This window comes from Schistocerca serialis, chromosome 1, assembly GCF_023864345.2.
Source record: "Schistocerca serialis cubense isolate TAMUIC-IGC-003099 chromosome 1, iqSchSeri2.2, whole genome shotgun sequence".
Taxonomy (NCBI): domain Eukaryota; kingdom Metazoa; phylum Arthropoda; class Insecta; order Orthoptera; family Acrididae; genus Schistocerca; species Schistocerca serialis.
Window position 1 is genome coordinate 1,135,381,378 of NC_064638.1, and position 26,823 is coordinate 1,135,408,200.

A 26,823-nucleotide genomic window follows, 5' to 3' on the forward strand; every position below is an offset into this window, starting at 1 on the left:
TTACTGGTGCACAAGTTTCTGCTAACTTTTGTCTGTTAACATTTGCACTTTTTTTAATGGAGAGTGCAACAATCTCTGCTTCTTCAACATTTACTAAATTTTTTTATTAAATCACTGTGGGGCTTTTTTTGTCCTTAATCCATTTACTTGGCACACACTTCTCCAGAGCCAATTTACAGTCAGTTTTACTTTTCCCATAATTTCTCTAGATGTCCATTATATTGGAACTAAATGGTATCTATTCATTGCCTAAGTGGAACGCTAACAATTACTTACCTGCTCTTTCTAGCAAAAGTACTGTCCTACCCTTCTTGATGAATTTATGAACTTCAGTAACCATTGTCACTGTGGTGACATCATGATCACTAATCACTGTCTCTATACTGACATTGTCACTAAGGTCAGGCCTGTTTACAGCTTCAAGGTCTAAAATATTTTCATTGTGTGTAAGCTGTCAAACTAACTGTTTGAGATAGATTTTGGAAAATGTGGTCAAAATTACTCCACAAGACTGCTTGCCCATACCATGTGCCATGAATCCATAGACATTCCAATCTATCCTGGGTACGTTAAAGTCGCCTAAAACTAATATTGCATGATCTAGATATTTCCGCTCTACTCAGCGTAGACTTTCTTTGAATGATTCTAAAACTATCACAGTAGAATTGGGTGGCCAGTGAAAACATCCAATTATTAACTTGAGTTTGCCTAGACTTGTTACTCGCATCTAGATAAGTTCACAGTCAGACTCAGTTTTGACTTCGATAGACACAATATTTTTGTCGACTGCAGTGAATACTCCCCCTGCTCTGACATCCAATCTGTGTTTATAATATAAGTTCCATGCCTAGCTAAATATTATGGCATTTTCTTCCTCATGATTTAGCAAGCTTTCGGTTCTGAGAATAAGTTGAGTGTGACAACTTCCCGGAATAGCAGTAAATTGGGGAACTTTGTTAAGAATACTTTTTTTGTCCGGTAGTGAAGCTTGTAATCTCCTCCCTCTTTCCTTATTCCATCTATTGTCCACATTAGTCTTTTTTGTAGATTCGAGATGAGCGAAGATTACAGTAAACTTTCTAGTTTACTTAGCTTTTCATGTAGAGTTGTCTCCAGTTCTTCTTGTCTAGGGGTCTGATTCTTGAAGCTGAAAATGTCACATTTTAGATCCACATTGTTAAATTGGTCTAATGAAATTTGAAGAATTTTTGTTTTTACATAAATAAATTTTTTGACATTTTAGTATATCATATAGTCTTTTGATTTTTCACAGTAACAAAGCCGAAATTACATTGTTCGCAAGTTGTTGTTGTTGCTGTTGTTGTTGTTGTTGTTGTGGTCTTCAGTCCTGAGACTGGTTTGATGTAGCTCTCCATGCTAATCTATCCTGTGCAAGCTCTTTCATCTCCCAGTACCTACTGCAACCTACATCCTTTTCTGAATCTGCTTAGTGTATTCATCTCTTGGTCTCCCTCTATGATTTTTACCCTCCACACTGCCCTCCAATGCTAAATTTGTGATCTCTTGATGCCTCAGGACATGTCCTAACAAACTGATCCCTTCTTCTAGTCAAGTAGTGCCACAAACTTCTCTTCTCCCCAATCCTATTCAATACCTCCTCATTAGTTACGTGATCCACCCACCTAATCTTCAACATTCTTCTGTAGCACCGCATTTCGAAAGCTTCTATTCTCTTCTTGTCCAAACTATTTATTGTCCATGTTTCACTTCCATACATGGCTACACTCCATACAAATACTTTCAGAAACGACTTCCTGACACTTAAATCTATACTTGATGTTAACAAATTTCTCTTCCTCATAAACGCTTTCCTTGCCACTGCCAGTCTACATTTTATATCCTCTCTACTTCAACCATCATCAGTTATTTTGCTCCCCAAATAGCAAAACTCCTTTACTACTTTATGTGTCTCATTTCCTAATCTAATTCCCTCAGCATGACCCAACTTAATTCGACTACATTCCATTATCCTCGTTTTGCTTTTGTTGATGTTCATCTTATATCCTCCTTTCAAGACGCTATCCATTCCGTTCAACTGCTCTTCCAAGTCCTTTGCTGTCTCTGACAGAATTACAATGTCATCGGCGAACCTCAAAAGTTTTTATTTCTTCTCCCTGGATTTTAATACCTACTCCGAATTTTTCTTTCGTTACCTTTACTGCTTGCTCAATATACAGATTGAATAACATTGGGGAGAGGCTACAACCCTGTCTTACTCCCTTCCCAACCACTGCTTCCCTTTCATGTCCCTCAACTCTTATAACTACCATCTGGTTTCTGTACAAATTGTAAATACCCTTTCGCTCCCTGTATTTTACCCCTGCCACCTTCCTTCCGAATTTGAAAGAGAGTATTCCAGTCAACATTGTCAAAAGCTTTCTCTAAGGCTACAAATGCTAGAAATGTAGGTTTGCCTTTCCTTAATCTTCCTTCTAAGATAAGTCGTAGGGTCAGTATTGCCTCATGTGTTCCAACATTTCTACGGAATCCAAACTGATCTTCCCCGAGGTCGGCTTCTACCAGTTTTTCCATTCGTCTGTAAAGAATTCGCGTTAGTATTTTACAGCTGTGACTTATTAAACTGATAGTTATCTGTTAACACCTGCTTTCTTTGGAATTGGAATTATTATATTCTTCTTGAAGTCTGAGGGTATTTCACCTGTCTCATACATCTTGCTCACCAGATGGTAGAGTTTTGTCAGGACTGGCTCTCCCAAGGCTGTCAGTAGTTTAATGGAATGTTGTCTACTCCCGGGGCCTTGTTTCGACTCAGGTCTTTCAGTGCTCTGTCAAACTCTTCACGCAGTATCATATCTCCCATTTCATCTTCATCTACATCCTCTTCCATTTCCATAATATTGTCCTCAAGTACATCACCCATGTATAGACCCTCTATATACTCCTTCCACCTTTTGCTTTCCCTTCTTTGCTTAGAACTGGGTTTCCATCAAAGCTCTTGATATTCATGCAAGTGGTTCTCCTTTCTCCTTTTTGTACAAGGTTGGAGGGATAATTATGGTCTGTGAAGGCTTCAGTGAGACCATTGATATATTTCGAGAGGGATCGCTCATCACTGCAGATGCGATGACCATGGGTGGCTTGGCTGTATGGAAGGGACTTCTTGGTATGGAGTGGGTGGCAGCTGTCAAAGTGGAGGTATTGCTGGTAGTTAGTAGGTTTGATATGGATGGAGGGACTGATGTAGCTATCTTTGAGGTGGAGGTCAGATCAGTAATTTTATCTGAAATTTTAAAGTACCTATTTAATTCTGCACAGATCTGTCTGGTGTCTGCAACAGTTTCCTCATCAGTTTGTAATTTAAGGTTAAAATCAGTAGTTTTCTTGGTACCTACTTGAGTTGTGACAATCTGCAATACAGCTTTTGATTTGTTTATGGCATTTGAGATGAGCTTAATGTTTGCCATTTGCTTTGGATGTTTAATAAGTTTGCTAAATATTCTTTTGTATTTGCTTACATATATGAGAAATTCTGTATCATAGTTGGTCTTTGCTTCCATGTGAAATTTCCTCTTTCTGATGCTAGAGACTTTGATGCCTTCAGTTATACCTGAGTTTTTGTACTAGATTTTTCACAAACTCTTATGAAAGGAAACCATTCATTGAATATACTCTTGATTTCTGATACAAAAGCTTTGTAGTTAGTGTGTACTAAACACTGGTTGCTGAATTACAAAGAAGTTTCATTCAGTTTTGAGACAAATTCACATTTTGTCTTAAGTTCCTGAACTTTTCACTGCATGTTGATTTAAATTTGGCAATGACACAAACAGGACTGATTGGTCATGTATCCTTCAGTCTAAATTGAACTGCCAGATAAATCTCTGCTTCTGAGGAAGTAATACATGACTAACAACCATCACTAATCAGTAGTCTTACCAATTGCAACATGGCCGCGTATACAAACAGCGATCCAATACTGTCAAATGTTTTTTTATTTTTCCAGTCTTTAACCATAATACCAGTTCTTTAGACGATGACCGGTTTCACTCCGTAATGATCATCCTGAGATACACAATATACAAATACATACACCTAGTGAGCAGTGTGTCTTTCAACATAATACAGCAATACGTATCACAATATACCATCAAAGGGAAATGCATAGATAAAATATGGTAAAACGTACATTTTTACACCATGTCCTAAAGTGATAAGGCTTAATGGCATCGTCGAAACATATAAATATAATCAGCACAGCATCATCACATATATCTAAAATTAAGGTGTAGAATAGGCCACAATGTCCACACAGTCATTATTGCAACTGGCTACTGAAGTACAGTAGCTGCCAGAAATCTGTTTGCCTACATTCTCCCTAGATGTCGCTATTGTGGGCTTAGATGTAGCCATCATTTACGCAAAAAAACATGTTGTTGTTGTGGTCTTCAGTCCTGAGACTGGTTTGGTGCAGCTCTCCATGCTACTCTATCCTGTGCAAGCTTCTTGATCTGCCAGTACCTGCTGCAGCCTACATCCTTCTGAATCTGCTTAGTGTATTCATCTCTTGGTCTCCCTCTATGATTTTTACCCTCCACGCTGCCCTCCAATACTAAATTGGTGATCCCTCGATGTCTCGGAACATGTCCTACCAACCGATCCCTTCTTCTAGTCAAGTTGTGCCACAAACTTCTCTTCTCCCCAATCCTATTCAATACCTCCTCATTAGTTACATGATCTAACCACCCATTCTTCAACATTCTTCTGTAGCACCACATTTCGAAAGCTTCTATTCTCTTCTTGTCTAAACTATTTATCGTCCACGTTTCACTTCCATACATGGCTACACTCCATACAAATACTTTCAGAAACGACTTCCTGACATTTAAGTCTATATTCGATGTTAACAAATTTTTCTTCTTCAGAAATGCTTTCCTTGCCATTGCCAGTCTACATTTTATATCCTCTCTACTTCGACCATCATCAGTTATTTTGCTCCGCAAATAGCAAAACTCCTTTACTACTTTAAGAGTCTCATTTCCGAATCTAATTCCCTCAGCATCACCCGACTTAATTCGATTACATTCCATTATCCTCGTTGTGCTTTTGTTGATGTTCATCTTATACTCTCCTTTCAAGACACTGTCCATTCCATTCAACTGTTCTTCCAAGTCCTTTGCTGTCTCTGACAGAATTACAATGTCGTCGGCGAACCTCAAAGTTTTTATTTCTTCTCCATGGATTTTAATACCTACTCCAAACTTTTCTTTTGTTTCCTTTATTACTTGCTCAATACACAGATTGAATAACATCAGGGATAGGCTACAACCCTGTCTCACTTTCTTCCCAACCACTGCTTCCCTTTCATGCCCCTCGACTCAACTGCCATCTGGTTTCTGTACAAATTGTAAATAGCCTTTCGCTCCCTGTATTTTACCCCTGCCACCTTCCGAATTTGAAAGAGAGTATTCCAGTCAACATTGTCAAAAGCTTTCTCTAAGTCTACAAATGCTAGAAATGTAGGTTTGCCTTTCCTTAATCTTCCTTCTAAGATAAGTCGTAGGATCAGTATTGCCTCACATGTTCCAACATTTCTACGGAATCCAAACTGATCTTCACCGAGGTCAGCTTCTAACAGTTTTTCCATTTGTCTGTAAAGAATTTGCGTTAGTATTTTGCAGCTGTGACTTATGAAACTGATAATTCGGTAATTTTCACATCTGTCAACACCTGCTTTCTTTGGGATTGGAATTATATTCTTCTTGAAGTCTGAGGGTATTTCGCCTGTCTCATACATCTTGCTCACCAGATGGTAGAGTTTTGTCAGGACTGGCTCTCCCAAGGCTGTCAGTAGTTCTAATGGAATGTTGTCTACTCCGGGGGCCTTGTTTCGACTCAGGTCTTTCAGCGCTCTGTCAAACTCTTCACGCATTATCATATCTCCCATTTCATCTTCATCTACATCCTCTTCCATTTCCATAATATTGTCCTCAAGTACATCACCCATGTATAGACCCTCTATATACTCCTTCCACCTTTCTGCTTTCCCTTCTTTGCTTAGAACTGGGTTTCCATCAAAGCTCTTGATATTCATGCAAGTGGTTCTCCTTTCTCCAAAGGTCTCTTTAATTTTCCTGTAGGCAGTATCTATCTTATCCCTAGTGAGATAAGCCTCTACATCCTTACATTTGTCCTCAAGACATCTCTGCTTAGCCATTTTGCCTTTCCTGTCGATATCATTTTTGAGACGTTTGTATTCCTTTTTGCCTGCTTCATTTACTGCATTTTTATATTTTCTCCTTTCATCAATTAAATTCAATATTTCTTCTGTTACCCAAGGATTTCTCCCAGCCCTCGTCTTTTTACCTATATGATCCTCTGCCGCCTTCACTACTTCATCCCACAGAGCTACCCACTCTTCTTCTACTGTATTTCTTTCCTCCATTCCTGTCAATTGTTCCCTTACGCTCTCCCTGGAACACTGTACAACCTCTGGTTTAGTCAGTTTATCCATGTCCCATCTTCTTAAATTCCCACCTTTTTGCAGTTTCTTCAGTTTTAATCTACAGTTCATAACCAATAGATTGTGGCCAGAGTCCACATCTGCCTCTGGAAGTGTCTTACAATTTAAAACCTGGTTCCTAAATTTCTGTCTTACCATTATATAATCTATATGATACCTTTTAGTATCTCCAGGATTCTTCCATGTATACAACCTTCTTTTATGATTCTTGATTCAAGTGTTAGCTATGGTTAAGTTATGCTCTGTGCAAAATTCTAACACACGGCTTCCTCTTTCATTTCTTAGCCCCAATCCATATTCACCTACTATGTTTCCTTCTCTCCCTTTTCCTACTGTCGAATTCCAGTCACCCATGACTATTAAATTTTCGTCTTCCTTCACTACCTGAATAATTTATTTTATCTCATCATACATTTCTTCAATTTCTTCGTCATCTGCAGAGCTAGTTGGCATATAAACTTGTACTACTGTAGTAGGCATGGGCTCCGTGTCTATCTTGGCCACTATAATACGTTCACTATGCTGTTTGTAGTAGCTTACCTGCACTCCTATTTTTTTATTCATTATTAAACCTACTCCTGCATTACCCCTATTTGATTTTGTATTTATAATCCTGTATTCACCTGACCCGAAGTCTTGTTCCTCCTACCACCAAACTTCACTAATTCCCACTATATCTAACTTTAACCTATCCATTTCCCTTTTTAAATTTTCTAACCTACCTGCCCGATTAAGGGATCTGACATTCCACGCTCCGATCCGTAGAATGCCAGTTTTCTTTCTCCTGATAACGATGTCCTCCTGAGTTGTCCCCGCCCGGAGATCGGAATGGGGGACTATTTTACCTCCGGAATATTTTACCCGAGAGGACGCCATCATCATTTAACCATACAGTAAAGCTGCATGCCCTCGGGAAAAATTACGGCTGTAGTTTCCCCTTGCTTTCAGCTGTTCGCAGTACCACAACAGCAAGGCCGTTTTGGTTAGTGTTACAAGGCCAGATCAGTCAATCATCAAGACTTTTGCCCCTGCAACTACTGAAAAGGCTCCTGCCCCTCTTCAGGAACCACATGTTTGTGTGGCCTCTCAACAGATACCCCTCCGTTGTGGTTGCACCTACGGTACGGCTATCTGTATCATTGAGGCACGCAAGCCTCCCCACCAACGGCAAGGTCCATGGTTCATGGGGGGAGGCAAAATAACATAATCTGATACAAACACATAAGGTAAAATACATGTAGCAACTTTTAAAATTGATAACTATCATGGAAACCAATAGCGATACATTAAAAGATGAATACAGTTACCCATATAAAATTATTAAACGGAAATATATGAAGAGAACAGGACCGATCTTTTTTATGGTGAATATGTGGTCAACAATTAATATACATAATACATTGCCTGTAGCAACCTGTAAATTGGCTATGAAAGCTAAAATGTCTATATGACAGCTGAAAAAGGACAGATCAATGATTAGCGCCCTCTGTTGGGTCGTGCACCAGGCTGTTATGTAGGCGTGCACCGATCTTAAGAACTTAACCACTAGAGGGCTTTACATACAACGTGATATGTCTCCCACATAAAACGTTTAAACAACATATTAACAGTCGATACCAACTGCGACATGGCCGCGTATACAAACAGCGATCCAATACTGTCAAATGTTTTTTATTTTTCCAGTCTTTAACCACAATATCAATTCTTTAGTGTGTGTGTGTGTGTGTGTGTCTATATATATATATATATATATATATATATATATATATATATATATATATATATATACTGGAAGACATATATATATATATATATATATATTTTTTTTTTCCATGAATAGGTAGCATAATCAGTTACAGGATTAGAGCGACTAATGTATGGAAGTAAGGCAAATACCTACTGTTCTCGACATGGATCATCAAGTAAGGCTAGGTAAAATTAGATTCAGGGAGCATTTGCAGGCACATAACAAAACTGCATTGGGAATGCATTTGGCGGAAACCGGCCATACTGTAGGCAATATCGAGAGTTGTATGCGTATTCTACATAGGGCAGAGAAGGGTCGCGCCCTCAACTTGTTGGAGGAAATGGAGATTTGCAAAGTCAAAAAGCATGACTCCACTAGGGTACTCAATGGACAAAGCAATTTTGTGCCCAACACCTACTTTGTTTTGTGTGATAATGTACTACGATAACCAAATAATGCCTCACGTATTATACCTAGCCTTACTTGATGATTCATGTCGAGAACAGTAGGCATTTGCCTTACTTCCATACATTAGTCACTCTAATCCTGTAACTGATTATGCTACCTATTTATGGAATGTATAGCCAGACTATATAATTTTATTTAATGACTGTTAATGTGTTGTTTAAACGTTTTCTGTGGGAGACATATCACGTTGTATGTAAAGCCCTCTAGTGGTTAACTTCTTAAGGTCGGTGCGCACCTACATAACAGCCTGGTGGCCGACCCAACAGAGGACGCTGATCATTGATCTGTCCTTTTTTCAGCTGTCATATAGACATTTTAGCTTTCATAGGCAATTTACAGGTTGCTACAGGCAATGTATTATGTATATTAATTGTTGACCATATATTCACCATAAAAAAAGATCGGTCCTGTTCTCTTCATATATTTCTGTTTAATAATTTTATATGGGTAACTGTATTCGTCTTTTAATGTATCGCAATTGGTTTCCATGATAGTTATCAATTTTATAAGTCTGCTACATGTATTTTACCTTAAGTTTTTGTATCAGATTATTTTTTTTGCCTAAATGATGACTACATCTAAGCCCACAGCTGGTAGCTATTGTACTTCAGTAGCCAGTTGCAATAATGACTGTGTGGACGATGTGGCCTACTCTACACATTAATTTTAGATATATGTGACGATGCTGTGCTGATTATATGTTTTGTTGATGCCATTATGGCCTTATCACTTTAGGACATGGTGTAAAAAAGGTCCATTTTACTGTATTTTATCTGTACATTTCCCTGGTTGTATGATAGTATATTGTGATACGTATTGCTGTATTATGTTGAAAGACCCACTGCTCACTAGGTGTATGTATTTGTATATTCCAGATCTGAGGATGATCATTACGGACTGAAATCGGTCATCGTCTAAGGATTGATATTGTGATCAAAGACTGGAAAAATAAAAAACAATCAGTAGTCTCACAGGACTTCTGTGTTGCAGTGGAATTTAAATGGATACCGATAACATTTGGAAGAATTACAGGTCCTGGTCCAGGAGAAAACGTGCAAAAAAACTCATTTTAAAGTCACCAACACATCTACATCAATGGGTCACCAGCCTTACAGGAGGGACAATATTACAGGAGACAGGGCTAAAGGTGGAATGGCTGTTTTCATTGAAGACAGATGTCACTAGTCTCCTATACATCTTACAATTGCCATGCAAGCAGTTGCCATGAAAGTTCTAACGCCACAATGCATTCCTTACATCTTCCACCTGATGATACTTTTGGGCACTCCCACACCCATTCCTCCTTGTGGGGGACTTCAGCGCACACAATGTGTTGTGGGGCTCAGCTGTCACTTGCTCCAGGAGTCATATTATCCAGTGACTCTTCCATTCTGAGAATATCTACCTTTTGAGTTCAGATCAGCTGACAACTTTTCCACAGCTAAAGAGATTTTTATGGCCTTAGACCTTTGTTTTTGCTCCCCAGCTATTGCGGACATGGTTCAGTGGTAAGTGGCTACAGATTTACATTCTAGTGACCACTTCCCAGTGTGGATCCGTCTGCCAGCTCGGATAGTGGTCAGTAGGAGACCATGAAGATGGATGGTTTAAAGGGCAAATTGGTTGCTGTATAGTTGACAGGTTATTTTTTTAACAAAAGGATTGTGCATAGGACATGGTGGCCCATATCACTTGTGAGATCCAATGGGCTGCAACAAGAGTCCACCCCAAGCCTAGCAATCACCTCAGATGACGACCTGTACCTTGGCGGAATGATGACTGTTGATTTGAAGTCAGAGCCAGACGAACAGCTCTACAGAACTTCAAACACCATCCAACTACAGAAAACCTTCCTGCCTTCAAATCTGGGAGAGCACATGGGAGGCAAGTGATAAAAGAATGGAAGACATGTTTCTGGAAGGAATTCATGACTTACATTAATTGATCCATTTCCACTGCGCAATTTTGGGGATTTCAGACAAGGGCAGTACGCGTCCCCTTACAGCCTTGTTGAGAAATGGAGTCTTGGCGGATGCACCTAAGATATGGCTCAGGTTTTAGCTGAACACTTTTTTTACAGTCACTAAGTTGCCCAGCCAAGCTCCTATGTTTCAGGTGTTGTAGCACAGTGGAGATGAGGAAGCTCCATTTCTTCTCACATAATGAAGTCTACAACCTTCCATTCTCCATGTGGGAACTGGAACCAGCTCTGTCAGCAACCAGAGACACTGCTCCAGGACCTGATGAGATTCAGTATGCCATGCTCTGTCATCTGTGCCCTGAAGTGAAAGGACAGCGCCTCTCATTTCAATCAGATCTGGTTGAGGACAATACCCCACTACCTGAAAGGAGGCAATATTAATTTCATTATGGAAATCACGCAAGGGCCTTAGCACCCCTAACAGTTACCGGAGTGAAGCCATTACCACTTGTATGGATAAGACTCTTGAACGCACGGTCAACCACTGCCTCGTCTGGCTGCTAGGATTCTGAGGTTACGTGAGCCACTCCCAGTGTGGTTTCAGACACTACCATTCCACCCACGGGAGTGCAAATGCGACCTCCCACTCCTTTATCTGCCATGATGAATCTCGAGCTGTGACGTCACCTGGCAGCTACTGCAGTGTGTTTACAACGGTGTCGCTCAGTGTTTCTATCGAAGGCGTGTATGTGAGTTCGTGTTACACGTTAGTTTGTATGTAATTCTATAAATACGTCGTATTGTGCAGTTGCTGAATGTCGTAATAGTGGACGTAAGACTGAAGGCGTAATTTATCATCGTTTTCCAAAAAATGTTGAACTACAGCGTAAGTGGATTGTTCGTTGTAAACGAGAGGACAATATTAATGTTAATAATGCAAGAGTTTGTTCTGAACATTTTTGTGAAAGCGATTACAAACGAGACTTGCAGAATGAATTGTTAGGTCTACCTACACGGAAACTGCTACAAGATAATGCTGTTCCGTCTCTAAAAATACCAAACTGGCATGGAAATGTATTCAAAGTTCCAGGTCCCAGGACCGCGAATGTTACCAGTAGTGTTCTAACAGAGAGAGAACGTCGCTGTGACACTAGAACAGTAAAAAAAGAGCTCTCTCAACGTTGAAAACTTTATCTCCCAAGAAAAGTAAGCTGGACAAATCCAGCAACACAGACGTTTTTACTGATCTGCTAATTTCACTTAAAGACCAGGAAATTCAAGCACTGAAGAAAGAATTGGTTAGTTTGAAGATTAAAAATGTTTGACTGGAACAAAGAATTAAGTCCATGAAAGAAGTTATAAAGCAAGCTACATCTATAAAACATAATGTGTCTCACACTAAGAAGCACAAATGTGTATGCTCGGATGTAAGAAGTACACTTTCTCAGTGTTTCACACCAGGACAAATTCGTTGTCTGTTAAAGAAGAGGAAGCAAGTAAAGTGGTGCTCAGAGGACATTGCAAATGCTCTCACATTGAGAGCTTTGTCTCCTAAAGCATATGCCTACCTGAGGAGGAAGAATTATCCTTTTCCCTGCAGGCCAACACTCCAGACATGGACGAAACAGTTCAAGTGCCAACCAGGTATTTTGAAACCAGTTTTGGAGATAATTAAAGGTAGGTCAGAAATGTTCACATCATTAGAGGCGATTGGTGTCCTAAGCTTCGACGAGATGAGCATTGACGGTCGTGTGACTTACGATTCGTCCGACGATGTAGTACTTGGACCACACAACAATGTCCAAGTCGTCATGGTTCGCAGCTTGTTTTCAAAATGGAAGCAGCCAGTGTATTATGACTTTGATGTTGCAATGTCTAGTGATTTGTTGCAGAATGTCATAAAAGAAGTTGAAACAGCAGGAATCCGTATCGTAGCTGTTACGTGTGACATGGGACCAAAAAATATGTACGTGTGGAAGCAACTTGGTGTGTCTACATCCAAGTCATTCTTTTCAAATCCTGTTGATCATAGCAGAAAAGTCTGGGTTATTTTTGATGTTCCACATTTGCTTAAGTTATTAAGAAATCATTTTCTTGATGACGGAATCACTTTGCCTGATGGTACTGTGATTACAAAAATGGTTATAGAAGATTTTCTTCGACATCAGAAAGGCGATCTTTCGATCAATCACCACATATCGGAGGTTCATCTTAATGTTAGTGGACGTGATCGTCAGAATGTCCAAAGGGCTGCACAGATATTTTCACGTCGCACTGCCCAAGCTGTGAGATATGTTCTGCATGAAGATCGCGAAGGAAGCTTCATTGAGCTCGTGAACGATGTTTTCGAAGTGCTGAATTCGAGATACCCTCAAGATGAAAAAGCTCCCCTTAGAAGTGATTACGGGTTTAATATCAGAAGTCAGGAAAACTCTCTAAAAAGATTTCTTGAAATGTGTTCTAATATGCGAGTAGGAAAAAGAAACAGTCTTCTCCCGTTTCAGAAGGGATTCATTATATCAATAAATTCACTTTTTGGACTTTACAATGATATGAAAAATTCCGGAGCTACTTACATGTTGACAGCCAGACTTAATCAAGATTGTCTGGAAAATTTCTTTTCCAGAATCCGTGGCCTTGGTGTCTTCTACAACAATCCCACTCCTTTCGAGGTAAAAAACAGAATTCGTTTATACTGACTGGAAATGCAAGTGAAACACCTTTGTCTTCTGGTGCTTCAACTTCAGAGGACAGAAATGAGAATTCTGCTTCTGAAAACTACCTGACACCAGCAGATGAAACTGAGGAAGATTTTGCACGTTTTCTCTCGAGTGAATTATGTATAAGAGTAACTGATAAATCATTTGACGTCGCCACAGATGACGAAAACTTGCTCTTAGATTTCGAGCTCAGTGATTCAGTGTGTACCAGTGAAGACATGAATGATGATGCTTTAAAATATCTAGCAGGATATATAGCATTCAAGTGCAAAAACGTTGACAGTTCTTTGGGAAATACAGCAGGGCAGTGTGTTGTTGATACAGAATTAAGTCTGAAGCAAGACTGGATTACTATTATTTCAAAAGGGGGCATCATTTCTCCCTCTACTGACTGGTTTGCTAAAATACATGAGTTTGAAATTATATTTGCTGCTTTTCATGGATCAAATATTTCTCATTGTAATAGAGTGATGGCAACCTTAGCAGATCATGTAAGTGCGAAATTTCCCAAACTTAATAGCAAAATAGTTCAGTTATACGTCAGAATAAGAACTTTTATACGGACTAGACATTTAATCAAAAGAGCCAAAATTGATGCAATGAAACGGAATTCGGCAAGGAAGAATCGGCTCTGGTCAGCGTTGCCTTCAGCATCTTCGACATAGCTTCTACATCAGCTTTGTAAGGTAAGTTCGAAGATTACTATCTTTTTATTTACAAAAACATGTGTAAAATAGGCAGTACCCAACTGTAAAACATTTACAGTAGTCAGATGCCTAAAACACGAGCATGAATGCGGATGCGAACATCGGCCACTAGTTTTGGGTGGTGATATATCATCATTGCTACTAATATTTAATGTAGTTCTTTCGGAAACCTTGTATAAAATATTAACATGAAGTGTGTTCAACCCTGTGAGCGCGAAACTTTAAGTTATATGAGAAGAAACGTGAAAACAGTTATTTTGCAATCTCTCATATTCTACAAACGGAGACTGCTGCCGTCTGGCTGCCGGGTGACATAACAGGTCGCTGACCAATGAGAGCACACTAAGCCAATCTGGCATACCTTTTTTATTCTATGTTTCTTGCATTCCACCCATGACAAAGATTCTACTGGAGACGGCGATACAGGAGTCCTTCTTATGCAAAAACCATTTGGTTTGTGTGTTTTTTGACTCGAAAAAGCATACAGTACCACTTGGAGGTACAACATCCTTCACCAACTTAATTAATAGGGACTACGTGGACATCTGCCACTTCTTATCCCATCCTTCCTGAAGGACTGGCGCTTTCGATATTGCATTGGTAATGCTTTCTCTGACAGCTATGTTCAAGAGAATGGGGTCCGCCAAGGCAGTATACTCAGTGTCATATTGCTTGCCATTGTTATCAAGGCATTTTCTCTGGAGTTAGAAGCCCTGTCAAATGCTCTTTTTTTTGTGGTTGACTTTGCAATCTTCTACTCTTCCTCCAATCTTACAGTGATGACGAGGGAGCTACAGCTGACCATCAAGAGGCTGGAAATCTGGGCCAAAACAACTGGTTTATGGTTCTCCCCGGAGGAGACTATGCGTGTCAGTTTTAACAATGCTTGTTGAAGTTTTAACTGACTAGTATTCACAAAGGGGGATAATATTTTACATTTTCAGTAAACTGGTCGCTTTTTGGGTTTATTATTTGACTCAAAATAAACTTGGCGCTCACCTGAAAGACCTATGAACAAAGGGCTTTCAGTTACTGAATATTTTGAAATACCTTAATGGAAAAGCATGGTGATGGGTCTGGTCTCCTCAGTTTTATAGGGCATCTGTTCGATCAGTTTAGATTATGGCAGTGTGGTCTATGGATCAGCCTGTACTTCCTACCTCAAGATGTTAGACGCTATCCACCGTGAGGGCATTTGGATATCAACTGGAGCCTTTTGGACCAGTGATGTTCAGAGTCAGTGTGCAGAAGCTGGTGGGACTACCACTCAGGATTTGGCAACATATCCTTTTGGCACATAAGCACTGAAAATATCAGCATCATCTCAGTCATTGGCATTTGGTGCAGTGGGCGAACCCAGCTTTGAATGGCTGTTCAGGAATCGGCCCCATGCGACGAAGCCATTCAGGGTAAGTGCTGCTGTCTGTCTAAAAGATCCAGATCTATCAGACCTCTGAATACACAGCCAGGAATGGAACATGTTGCCACCTTGATGTCTTCAGAGCCCAAGGTGATTTTAATCTTGATGTGATACAAGAAAACGTATACTCCAGATTTCATGTTTACAACTTTGTTTTCTTCCATTTTAGGTACGTACCACAGTTTTATCGTTGTTTATATAGATGGATCCCAGCAAGAGAATGTCCATGGTTGTTCTGCTGTTTTTCCTGACAGTGTGTCTTCCGGAACAGTTTACAAATTATGATGCAGAGCTATAAGGCATTATGGCGACACTGGAGAGGATTCAGACATCACCATATAAGGTTTCTTGTCTGTTTCGACTCGCTTAGTGCACTACAAGCACTTCACCAGATATATCCAGTACACTAGTTGATTCAGCTCATCCGTGACTCCTTAGAATGGCTCCAACACTGTGGCAAGGGGTGATCTTTTGCTGGGTACCTGTCCACATTGGGATACAGAGAAACGACATGGCTGACAAAGCAGCCAAGGAAGCTTGTCGGGATGGTGGTGTCTGTCAGTGCCCCATCCCATTCATGCTGTGATCTCATTGTCTGACAGACACATCATGCATCAGTGGGAGGCTGAATTGTTTAAGATGACAGAAAACAGACTGTGGTCACTCAAATTGACCACACAGGCATGGCATACTTCATATCAGCGTCACCGCTGGAAGGAGGTTCTGCTTACCAGGCTGCACATAGGACATAGCCCTTTAACACGTGGCTTCCTCCTGCAGTGGGAGGTGAGGTTTGTGGCATGCCACTTTCAGTTCAGCATATTTTGGTGATGTGTGCCTTATATACTGATATCAGGGCAGCCCTCAATCTTGATGGAGATCTCCTCACCATCCTCGCCAATATTGATTCCAGTGTTACAAGAGTGGTAACGTTTTGTGAACTGTCAGGCCTCATCCCTAAATTGGTAGGGAAGGGAGACAGATTTTAATACATTATAAATAGCCTTTGTCCCACCCATGAGATTGGCATGCTGACGTTTTGTCAGGGCACTGATGACAAAGATGTTGCTTGCCCCTCACCTAAAATATTGTCATCATCAGGTTCAAGTCTCAGTTCAGCACACAGGTTTAATCTGTCGGGTAGTTTCAACATAGAAGAATTCAGATAGTAAAAATGTTGAGTCACTTCAGCTAATTTAGTCACTGTGAAGATATATGAAAAGGGATGAGTAGGTTTTATTTTTTTTAAATTTTTTATTCTAGTGATTTGTCTGCCTTTGATTCCCATGCACCCTCCCACCACCACCTACTCCAGTCCTGTAACCCGGAAGGTGTACACGATCAAAGGCAGAGCCACGTGTGAAAGCACCCACGTGATTTACCAACTGACCTGCCTACACTGTGATGCATTCTATGTGGGAATGACCAGCAACAAACTGTCCATTCGCATGAATGGACACAGGCAGACAGTGTTTGTTGGTAATGAGGATCACCCTGTGGCTAAACATGCCTTGGTGCACAGCCAGCACATCTTGGCACAGTGTTACACCGTCCGGAATATCTGGATACTTCCCACCAACACCAACCTATCCGAACTCCGGAGATGGGAACTTGCCCTTCAGTATATCCTCTCTTCTCGTCATCCGCCAGGCCTCAATCTCCGCTAATTTCAAGTTGCCGCCACTCATACCTCACCTGTGTTTCAACAACTTCTTTGCCTCTACACTTCTGCCTCGACTGACATCTCTGCCCAAACTCTTTGTCTTTAAATATGTCTGCTTGTGTCTGTATGTGTGGATGGATATGTGCGTGTGTGCGAGTGTATACCTGTCCTTTTTTCCCCCTAAGGTAAGTCTTTCCGCTCCCGGGATGGAATGACTCCTTACCCTCTCCTTTAAAACCCACTTCCTTTCGTCTTCCCCTCTCCTTCCCTCTTTCCTGATGAGGCAACAGTTTGTTGCGAAAGCTTGAATTTTGTGTGTATGTTTGTGTGTCTATCGACCTGCCAGCGCTTTCGTTCGGTAAGTCACCTCATCTTTATTCAAGTATGACATTTGTTATTAACAAATCCAAAAATTCAAAAGTAATAGCAGTGTACATGGTTACAACTCTAGGATAAAGGATGATCTTCACTATTCAAGGTTAAATCTAACTTTGGGTCTGAAGGGGGTAAATTATGCTGCCACAAAAGTCTGACAGATAGCCATATAGCATTTAAAAGGAAATTAAAAGAATTTCTTAATGGCAACTCCTTCTACTCATTAGATGAATTTTTGGATATAGTAAGTGGGTAATGCCCCCCCCCCCCCCCCCACATACACACACAAAAATTAAAAATATTAAGTGTCATGTACCCCCACAAAAAAATTGAGTGTCATGTAGTAGTTTGTGTAATGTAATATCTTGTATAGACTCCTTTTATTAACCTGACACGTTCCACATCATTACGAAGTGTCTTATTAATGATCTATGGAACAAGTAATAATCTAATCTAATCTAAAAATGATTCCAGTCAGCATAGTCCAATGCTAGAAAATTAGGCTTGCCTTTCCTTAACCTATCTTCTAAGAGAAGCTGTAGGGCCAGTATTGCCTTGCGTGTTCCTATATTTCTCCCGAATCCAGATTTATCTTCCTTGAGATCAGTTTCTACCAGGTTTTTTTTTCCTTTTCTGTAAAGAATCATGTTAGTATTTTGCGACCATGACATATTAAACTGATAGTTTGGTAATATTCATACCTGTCAGCATCTGACTTCTTTGGAGTTGGAATTATTACATTCCTCTTGAAGTCTGTGAGGGTATTTTGTCTATAAATTTTGCACCCCAGGAAGAAAAGTTTTGTCATGGTTAGCCCTCCATCCATCTTTCAGTGTTCTATTAAATTATTCTTGTAGTACATTTCTCCCATCTCATCTTTATCTGCTTCCTCTTCCCTTTCTATAAAATTGCCCTCAAGTTCATTTCCCTGGTATAGGCTGTCTATATATTCCTTCCACTTTTCAGCTTTCCCTTCTTTGCTTTGTACTGGTTTTCTGTCTGAGCTGTTGATATTCATACAGCTGCATCTCTTTTTTTCCAAAGGACTCTGTAATTTTGCTATAGGTGCCATCTATCTTTCTCCAAGTTATAAATGTTTCTATAGTTTTGCATCTTTCCTCTAGCCTGATTAATTTGCTGCATTTTTATATTTTTCCCTTTCGTCATTTAAATCCTATAATAATGAAGCTTTCTACTAGGCCTTCTCTCTTTATGTTTGTAAACCTCTGCTGCCTTCACAGTTTCAGCTCTCAAAACTACCCATTCCTCTTCTGCTTTAGTCCTTTCCCCTATTTCAGTCAAATGTTGCCTAATGTTCCTTTTGAAACTCTCAGTAATCTCTGGTTGTGTCAGTTTATCAGGGTCCCATCTCCTTATAATTTCATATCTTTTTGCAATTTCTTCAGTTTTAATCTGCAGTTCATAACAAGTAAATTGTGGTCCTGGCAATGACCTACAGTGTAAAATCTGGTTCTGAAATCTCTACCTTAGCATTATATAATCAATCTGAAAGCTTCCCACCCCTCCAGGCCCTTCCTTAAATGCAGGATTATTTAATGGTCCTTGATCCAAGTGTTGGTGATGTGTAAAATTCTATTAGGTGGCTTCCTCCTTCATTTCAAGCACTCAGTCCATGTACTTCTACTATCTGTCCTTCTCTTCCTCTTCCAACTATTGAATTCCATTTCCTCAGCACAAATAAATCTTCCTCCCTCTTAACTATCTGAATAATTTCTTTTACCTGATCATACATTCTTTCTATTTCTTCATAATCTGGGGATATAATCGGCATATAAACTTGTACTTCTGTTGTGGGTGTTGGCTTCATGTCTGACTTGGCTACAATAATGCATTGACTTTGCTATTCATAGGAGTTTACCCGTATTCCTGCTTTGTTATTCATCATTAGACCTACTCCAGCATTACCCCTGTCAGATTTTGTGTTTGTAACCATGTACACACCGGACCATAAGTCTTATTAACTTCAACTTATCCATTTTATTTTTTAAATTTTCTAGCCTACCTGCCCGACTAAGGGATCCAAGAGTTCATGCTCCAACCCGTGGAATGCCAGTTTTTCTTTTGTTGATAGTGACTTCCTGAGTAGTCCCCACATGGAGATACAATTTGGAAAATATTTTACCTCAGGAATGTTGTAGCCAATAGGACGCTATCATTTTTTAACCATACAGTAGAGCTGCACGCTCTTGGGAAAATTATGGAATTCAGTTTAATTACTAAAAGAATTAAAGATATAAGTGACTACACACTGAAAAAGGTAATTTGTGGTTTGAACTGAGGAGGCCATTGCTGGAGTCTTAATGCTGGACATAATACTGATAACTCTGAATTTCAAGATATCAAGTGCAGATCCTTGTGTTTATAATGGAAATTGAACAAAGAAAATGTCAACATTGCAGTTGACACAGATTTTTTTTAGTGATTCCTAACAGGAGAAAAGTTTTCAAGAGAAGCTGGATGAAAAATTCGAATTTGTGGATCCTGGGGAAATTGGAACCTGCTAAGACATTATGAGAGAGGGCTCATTATGTGAAGCAAATTCTGGGTAAGCACAGGATTAAATACTGTAATTTTATCTCAGTACCACAATGCAAAAATCAACCCCTTGCCCATTGATTTGGTTTTAAAACTGAAGACCAAAGAGGAGCAATGAGGAATCTTCTTTATAGAGAACATGTTTGTAATCTCAGACATGCACAGTTCTGTGACCAGACTGAATCTTGTGTATATGCTGTTGCTATAAGTCCATCCAGTAATAATCCTGGTATGGTGAGCAGTGTAGATGATTTGGGATTATCTCAAAGTGATCAAAGACATGAAAGAACATGTCATGAAAGAAGATGGCCTCCACATGGTTAAATATTGTGATGTAGATTGGGCAGAAGATTCTGAAGATGAAAAATATGCAACAGAATATGGAGCAGTCATCTTCTGGATCAGCCAGGAACAACAAACAGTAGTTCTTTCAGCACCTGGCATTGACTTCATCATGTCTAAAGGCATTATAACTGCAAATATTAATGAGTTCATCTCCATTTTTTGAAGATGGTGCTATCCATCTTTTGCGTGACAATAAAGGAGTGATAGATTTGTAAAAAATAAGTTAATATAAGGGTCACATAAACCATTTTCTGTTAGAGAGAAGACTGACTGAACTAAAATATTTGTGGAAAATATCTTAATAGATCATACCACTGATATGATGACTAAGGGTGTGACAAAGTTCTGACATCTGATTGACTACTTTAGACTATTAGTTCCAGATGATGCATATTACGAAAATCTTGTATGCCTGGTGTGCTGTATACCATGACGTGCATGTAAGATACATATAATTTTCAGAATGGTATTCTGGCATACAGCTCATTATCAGTGACATATATTATGTCTCGTATGTGATATCTACAATGTTAAAATTGATTTGGAGCTCAGTGGTACACAGATTGTCATGAGCACATGTTATAGCCATTGAACACTAAAAGGCCTCACTTCTTGGTCATATTGAACACTACTGTCATAGGATGAAAACATGTTCCGTATTCTTTTAAGATCTTTGTAAATTTGGCATGTCTTGATCATCTGTTTATAACAGTAGCATATACATGTGTGTGAATCATTGTTAAGTCAGTGAACTAATAAATACCACTTTAATTACAGTGTGGCCTTTTTCCCAATACACATGGGTGATCATGTGTTTGTTGGTGAACGCTCAGTGGTAAATGCAGCAAATGTTGGTTCATATGTTTACATCGGCAAAAACTGTGTTATTGTGAGTATGGTATAAAATTACAAACAGTAGTTGACAGTGTAGTGTTTTACATTAGTGCTTGTTTTCCAAATAGTTGGCATACTTCAATAAATTTGATAACTAAGGATTCAGTGTATGTTGGAAAGTATTTCTGAAAATAAATAAACGATGTCTCAAAAATTCAACAGCAGTCAGCTAATCCTTGGGCACGTCAGCGCTGACCTGCTGTGCTACTCAGCAGCACTTAGGATGTAGTGGGTTCAGACTACTCTGGCAGCCCATTGCAATCAAACAGTTAATATGCACCACTTGTTTTTAACATGTATAGAATTTAAGCAAATATAGTTCTTCCATATTGAAATAATTACTAATGAAACACAATAATTTTTATGTTACAGGAAATTCATCATCATCATTAGTGTTCTGCCAAAAGGCAGGTTTTCACATAGTAGTTCTCCAGGCTGTCCGGTCTTCTGCCATCCTCTTCAGGTCTACATAATTTCCTCTTCCCTTTACATCATCTATCATCTTGTATCTACTTCTTCCTCTCAGTCTTCTCCCACAAACCAGTCCTTCCAAAGCATTTGCTAGGAAGCACTCCCTTCTCAATGAATGCCCCATCCAGTTCTTTTTCCTTTCTCTTATAACCTTCAGCAGACATTTTCTACATCTACATCTACATATATACTCTGCTAGCCACCAAGCGGTGTGTGGCGGAGGGCACAATTCGTTCCAAAGTCATTTTTCCCCCCCTCTGTTCCACTCGCGGATTGCGCGAGGGAAAAATTACCGTCTGATTGCTTCAGTACAAGCTCTTATTTCCCTTATCTTTGAATGATGATCATTACGCGATTTGAAAGGTGGTGATAATAATATATGCTCTACATTCTGGGTGAAGATTGGATTTCGTAATTTAGAGAGCAGCCCCTTCTGTTTAGCGTATCATCTATCTGCGAGTATGCCCCACTTCAAACTTTCTATGAGACTTGTAATGCTCTCATGTACCAGTCACGAATCTTGCCGTTCTTCTTTGGACCTTCTCAATCTCTTGAATCAGACCCAACTGGTAAGGGTCCCATACAGACGAACAATACTCTAAGACTGGACGAACTAACATATTGTAAGCTAAGCTATTTCCTTTGTTGAAGGACTGCATTGCTTCAGGATTCTACCAATAAACTGCTATCTAGAGTTTGCCTTACCCGTTACTTGTGTAATCTGATCATTGCATTTGAGATCATTTTGAATAGTCATGCCCAAATACTTGACTGATGTTACCGCTTCCAAAGACTGATCATTTATTTTGTTCTCATATATTAATGGGGATTTTCGCCTTGTTATACGCAGTAGATTACACTTACTAATATTGAGAGATAACTGCCAGTCATTACACCACACATTTATTTTCTGCAAATCCTCATTGATTTGTTCACAACTTTCGTGTGATACTACTTTCCTGTAGACTACAGCATCATCAGCAAACAGTCTAAGGCCGCTGTCAATACCATAAACCAGATTGTTTATGTAAATTGTAAAAAGCAGAGGACTTATTACTTTGCCCTGGGGCCCACCTGAAGTTACTCTTGTTTCTGTTGAAGTTACTCTGACCAGGACAACATACTGCTCCCTGTCTGTTAGAAAAATTTCTATCCAACCGCATATGTCAGTGGATAGACCAGGAGCACGCACTTTTTGTAGCAAGCGACAGTGTGGAACTGAGTCGAACGTCTTTTGAAAGTCGAGAAATATGGCATCAACCTGGGAGCCAGTATCATGCACAAAGAGGGCCAACTGTGTCTCGCATGACCGCTGTTTCCTAAAACCGTGCTGGTTTCTGCAGATGAGCTTCTCAGAGCCTAGAAAGGTCATTATGTATGACCACAAAATATGATCCATGATTCTCTTACCAACCCTTTCCAATACTCTTTCATTACTCACTCTTTCCATCCAGCCCATCCTCTCCATTCTCCTCCACATCCACACCTCAAATGCTTCTAACCTTTTTTCATCCTCTTGTCTCAGTGTCCATGTTTCAGCCCCATAGTGCCACACTCTAGACAAGACATTTGCCAAACCTTTTCCTTAGACCTTCATCTAATTTGCCACATAAGAGTCTCCTCTTTTTGCTGAATGCCTCCTTCACTGTGGTAATTCGAGTTTTCACCTCCTGGTGACATCTCAGATCTTCAGTTATTGTGCTTCCAAGATATTTAAATGCACTTACTTGGCTAATGGTAGCTTGTCATATTTTAATATTGGACAGTCTGGAGTCTTGTTCTGATGACTGTCCTCTTTGTTTTTGCTGTGTTTATTTTCATCCCTTATTCCACACAACCTTCATTCGGTTCTTTCAGCACGTTATTCACTTTCTGCCACTAATACCATGTCATCAGCAAATCTTACACATTCTATTCTTTCCACCAATACATACTCCTCTTTTCCCATCTAAGCCTTTCTCAATAATCTCTTCAAGATATGCATTAAACAACAGTGGGGAAAGGCAACAACCTTGTCTAACAGCTCGTCTAGTGCTGCGTCCTTCTGACATTTCATTTCCAATCCTTACCCTTACTTTCTGGTGTATATACTGATTCGGTATCAGTTGTCTCTCTTGCCAATCTACACCTTTCCTCTTCAGAATATTCACCAGCTTGTTCCACTGAACTCTGTCAAAAGCCTTTTCTAAATGTATAAAAACAGCAAAGATTTCTCTATCTTTTACCATATATCTTTCCCCTATAGTTCCTAACAGGCCAATAGCATCTCTTGTTCCTTTTCTTCTTTTAAATCCGAACTGCTCCTCTGCAATCCCTGTATCCAGCGTGCCATATAGCCTCCTATTCAACATTCTCAGCAACACTTTAGCTGCATGAGACATTAGACTAATGGCCCTATGCTCTTCACATTTTTTAGTGTTTCTCTTTTTCTCTATTGGTATCATACCTGTTGCAAGGAAGTCCTCAGGCCATTCCCCTTTGTCATATATCTCATTACAGAGGTAGACTATTTCTTTTCTTGCCTTGTTTCCCAGACTCTTAAACAGTTCTGCAGGCAAATCATCAATTTCACATACCTTCCTATTCTTCATCTCCTTCAGCACCTTTTCTACTTCTACTTCCAAGATGGTGAATCTCTTTCTATCTTCCGGCACATATTGCTCCTCTTCAACCTTAATTTCACTTTGTATTTCATTGCCTTTATACAGACATTCAATATATTCTTGCCATCTGTTCAAAACCATCTATTTTTCCCTTTCTTTTTAATTCATTATTCAGTTTCCTGTACCTCTTTTTGCCTTCTTCAGTTTCTACATTTTTCCACTTTCTCCACCTTTTTCAACATGTGTTCTGTTATCAAAAATGGCTCTGAGCACTATGGGACTTAACATCTATGGTCATCAGTCCCCTAGAACTTAGAACTACTTAAACCTAACTAACCTAAGGACATCACACAACACCCAGCCATCACGAGGCAGAGAAAATCCCTGACCCCGCCGGGAATCGAACCCGGGCGTGGGAAGCAAGAACGCTACCGCACGACCACGAGCTGTTCTGTTATCCATTCTTTCCTGGTCCTATGGGATACTGTAATTCCCAGTACTTCTTTGGCAGAGTCCATGAGTCCTTCCCTCATTTTTATCCATTTGTCATTAACACTTTCATCAACACTATGTCTGTCCCATTTTTCCATAAATCTGTTTTCTGAATCTGATGCCTTTCCTACCTCTTTGAGTCTTTCTATGTTTAGTCTTTCTTTTGCTTTCCCTCTCCAGACTTTTTTCAACTTCACTTTTATTTCTCCACTACTAGGTTGTGGTCTGAATTTATATCTGCTTCTGGATAAGCTTTGGCATTCTTCAAACAGTTCCTAAACCTTTTTTGTATCAGATTGTAGTCCATCTGATATCTTTCCCTACTCAAATTTGATATCCATGTGTAACATCTCCTTTTATGGTGTTCAAATAGTGTGTTACCCACTGCTAATGAATTTTCTTTACAGAAACTACTTAGTCATTCACCTCTCATTTCTTATTCGTAATCCAAATTTCCCTATTGTATCTTCTTCTCTTCCTTCACTCACCACTGCATTCCAGTCCCCCATGATGATAATGCAGGCATTTCTATTTTCTTTTTCAGTGGGTTCTTGTATTTTCTCATAATATTCTTCCACTTCCTCATCTCTATGCTGGCTGGTTGGCAGCTGTATTAACACCAAATCTTTTGAACTACCCTTCAGTCGTGTCATCATCAGTCTTCCATCAATATATTGTACCTTCATTACCTTATTTTTCAGCTTTTGCCCTATCAATATTCTTACTCCGTTTTCACCACTCTTGATTTCTCTTGAGTAAAAGAGTTTATAATCTCCACTTTCTTTCTCCCCATCTCATTTCACACAAACCAATGGCGTCTAATCTGTTCCTTTTCATCTCCTGCTTTGCATTCTCTAACTTTCCTGCTTGCAGTGGTGTCCTCGCATTCCATGTACCAATCCTTATCTTTCATTCATTCATTGTCCCTTTCTTCCTTTCAATATGTCTACTCTCAATGTGTTCTCCTCTCGGGTATCCAAATGAGAGAAGTTTTAACTCCGCAATCTTTCACATGGTGAGCCATACCATGTACTGCTTGGGAATGTAATGTGTTAGTTTCCCATTTATTTCCACATAAGCAGTAGGTTGCCCAGCATAAAATCAGCCACAAACTATGAGTCAGACACTGTCTGTAGCCATCACTCTGGGGTACAGTCACTACTTGTACTCTTTTTGTACCCAAAGAGAAGAGGTGCCTCTTCCGGAAGCTTCACCGTTCCGAAAGACTCTTTCTCCGCTGTTGAGGTCTTATACATATAACAGGAAATGACAGGAGAATGACATGGTGAGGACAGGTTTGGGTTAGGAAAGGGGGAGCGATAGGCTGTGGTGGGACACACTTTGTCTGGCTCCTCCCCTTTGGCCTGTCCGGTTTGGGTGACCCTTCTGGTAGCTAAGCTACTGCTGGATAGCCCTTCGGATCCAGAGAACGGACAGTGCTACGTTACGGCGGTGTCCCCTGAGGAGGACAGGAAATACAGTATGTAATTTTTTGTTGAATACTATTAGAGGGTAGTGAAGTGGAAGAAACAAGTCCTATCCTACATACAGGACTTGCACAGGCAGAGGTATAATGCAGAGATAGCATCTCCTGTCTCTCTCAGGCAATGACTGTAGTTTGACTTTGTACTGAGCCTCTGTCCTCACTGTGGATAATGAGCTTTCTTTTCCAAAAAGTGTTGTAGACAATACTTACATTGGACTGATATTGCTTCATCACCTATTCCAGTACTAACAGCCCAAACTCATTACAGCACAGCAAACTGTAAAATGGCCTTCAACAGTGGCTATTACAGTGCTGCTGTATACAGCATTGCCTGATCGCTAATGCTGGCGGTGGCTAGATACAAAATATTATGTGACCAAAGTCTCCCAACTTCTATAGATTTAGAAGTTGGGAGTGGAGCATTCAATAAAAAGTTTACAGGCTAACCTACAC

General features: G+C 39.8%; 1 protein-coding gene across 2 annotated transcripts in view; it reads left to right on the forward strand.

Moving 5' to 3' along the window:
* The window catches only part of LOC126417294 (dynactin subunit 5), a 41,059-nt gene that overhangs the window by 7,983 nt on the left and 6,253 nt on the right, over positions 1–26,823 (forward strand). Inside the window, exons 1-2 of one of the 2 annotated variants that reach the window (XR_007575547.1) lie at positions 10,818–14,044; positions 21,202–21,314. Coding sequence is in view for 1 of the 2 variants with exons in the window: in XM_050085108.1 (XP_049941065.1) it covers positions 21,202–21,313 (112 nt within the window). In the remaining variant the exon portion in view is untranslated. Of the gene's footprint in view, positions 1–10,817; positions 14,045–21,201; positions 21,315–26,823 lie in introns of those variants that run through there. The other variant, XM_050085108.1, reaches the window with a different exon arrangement.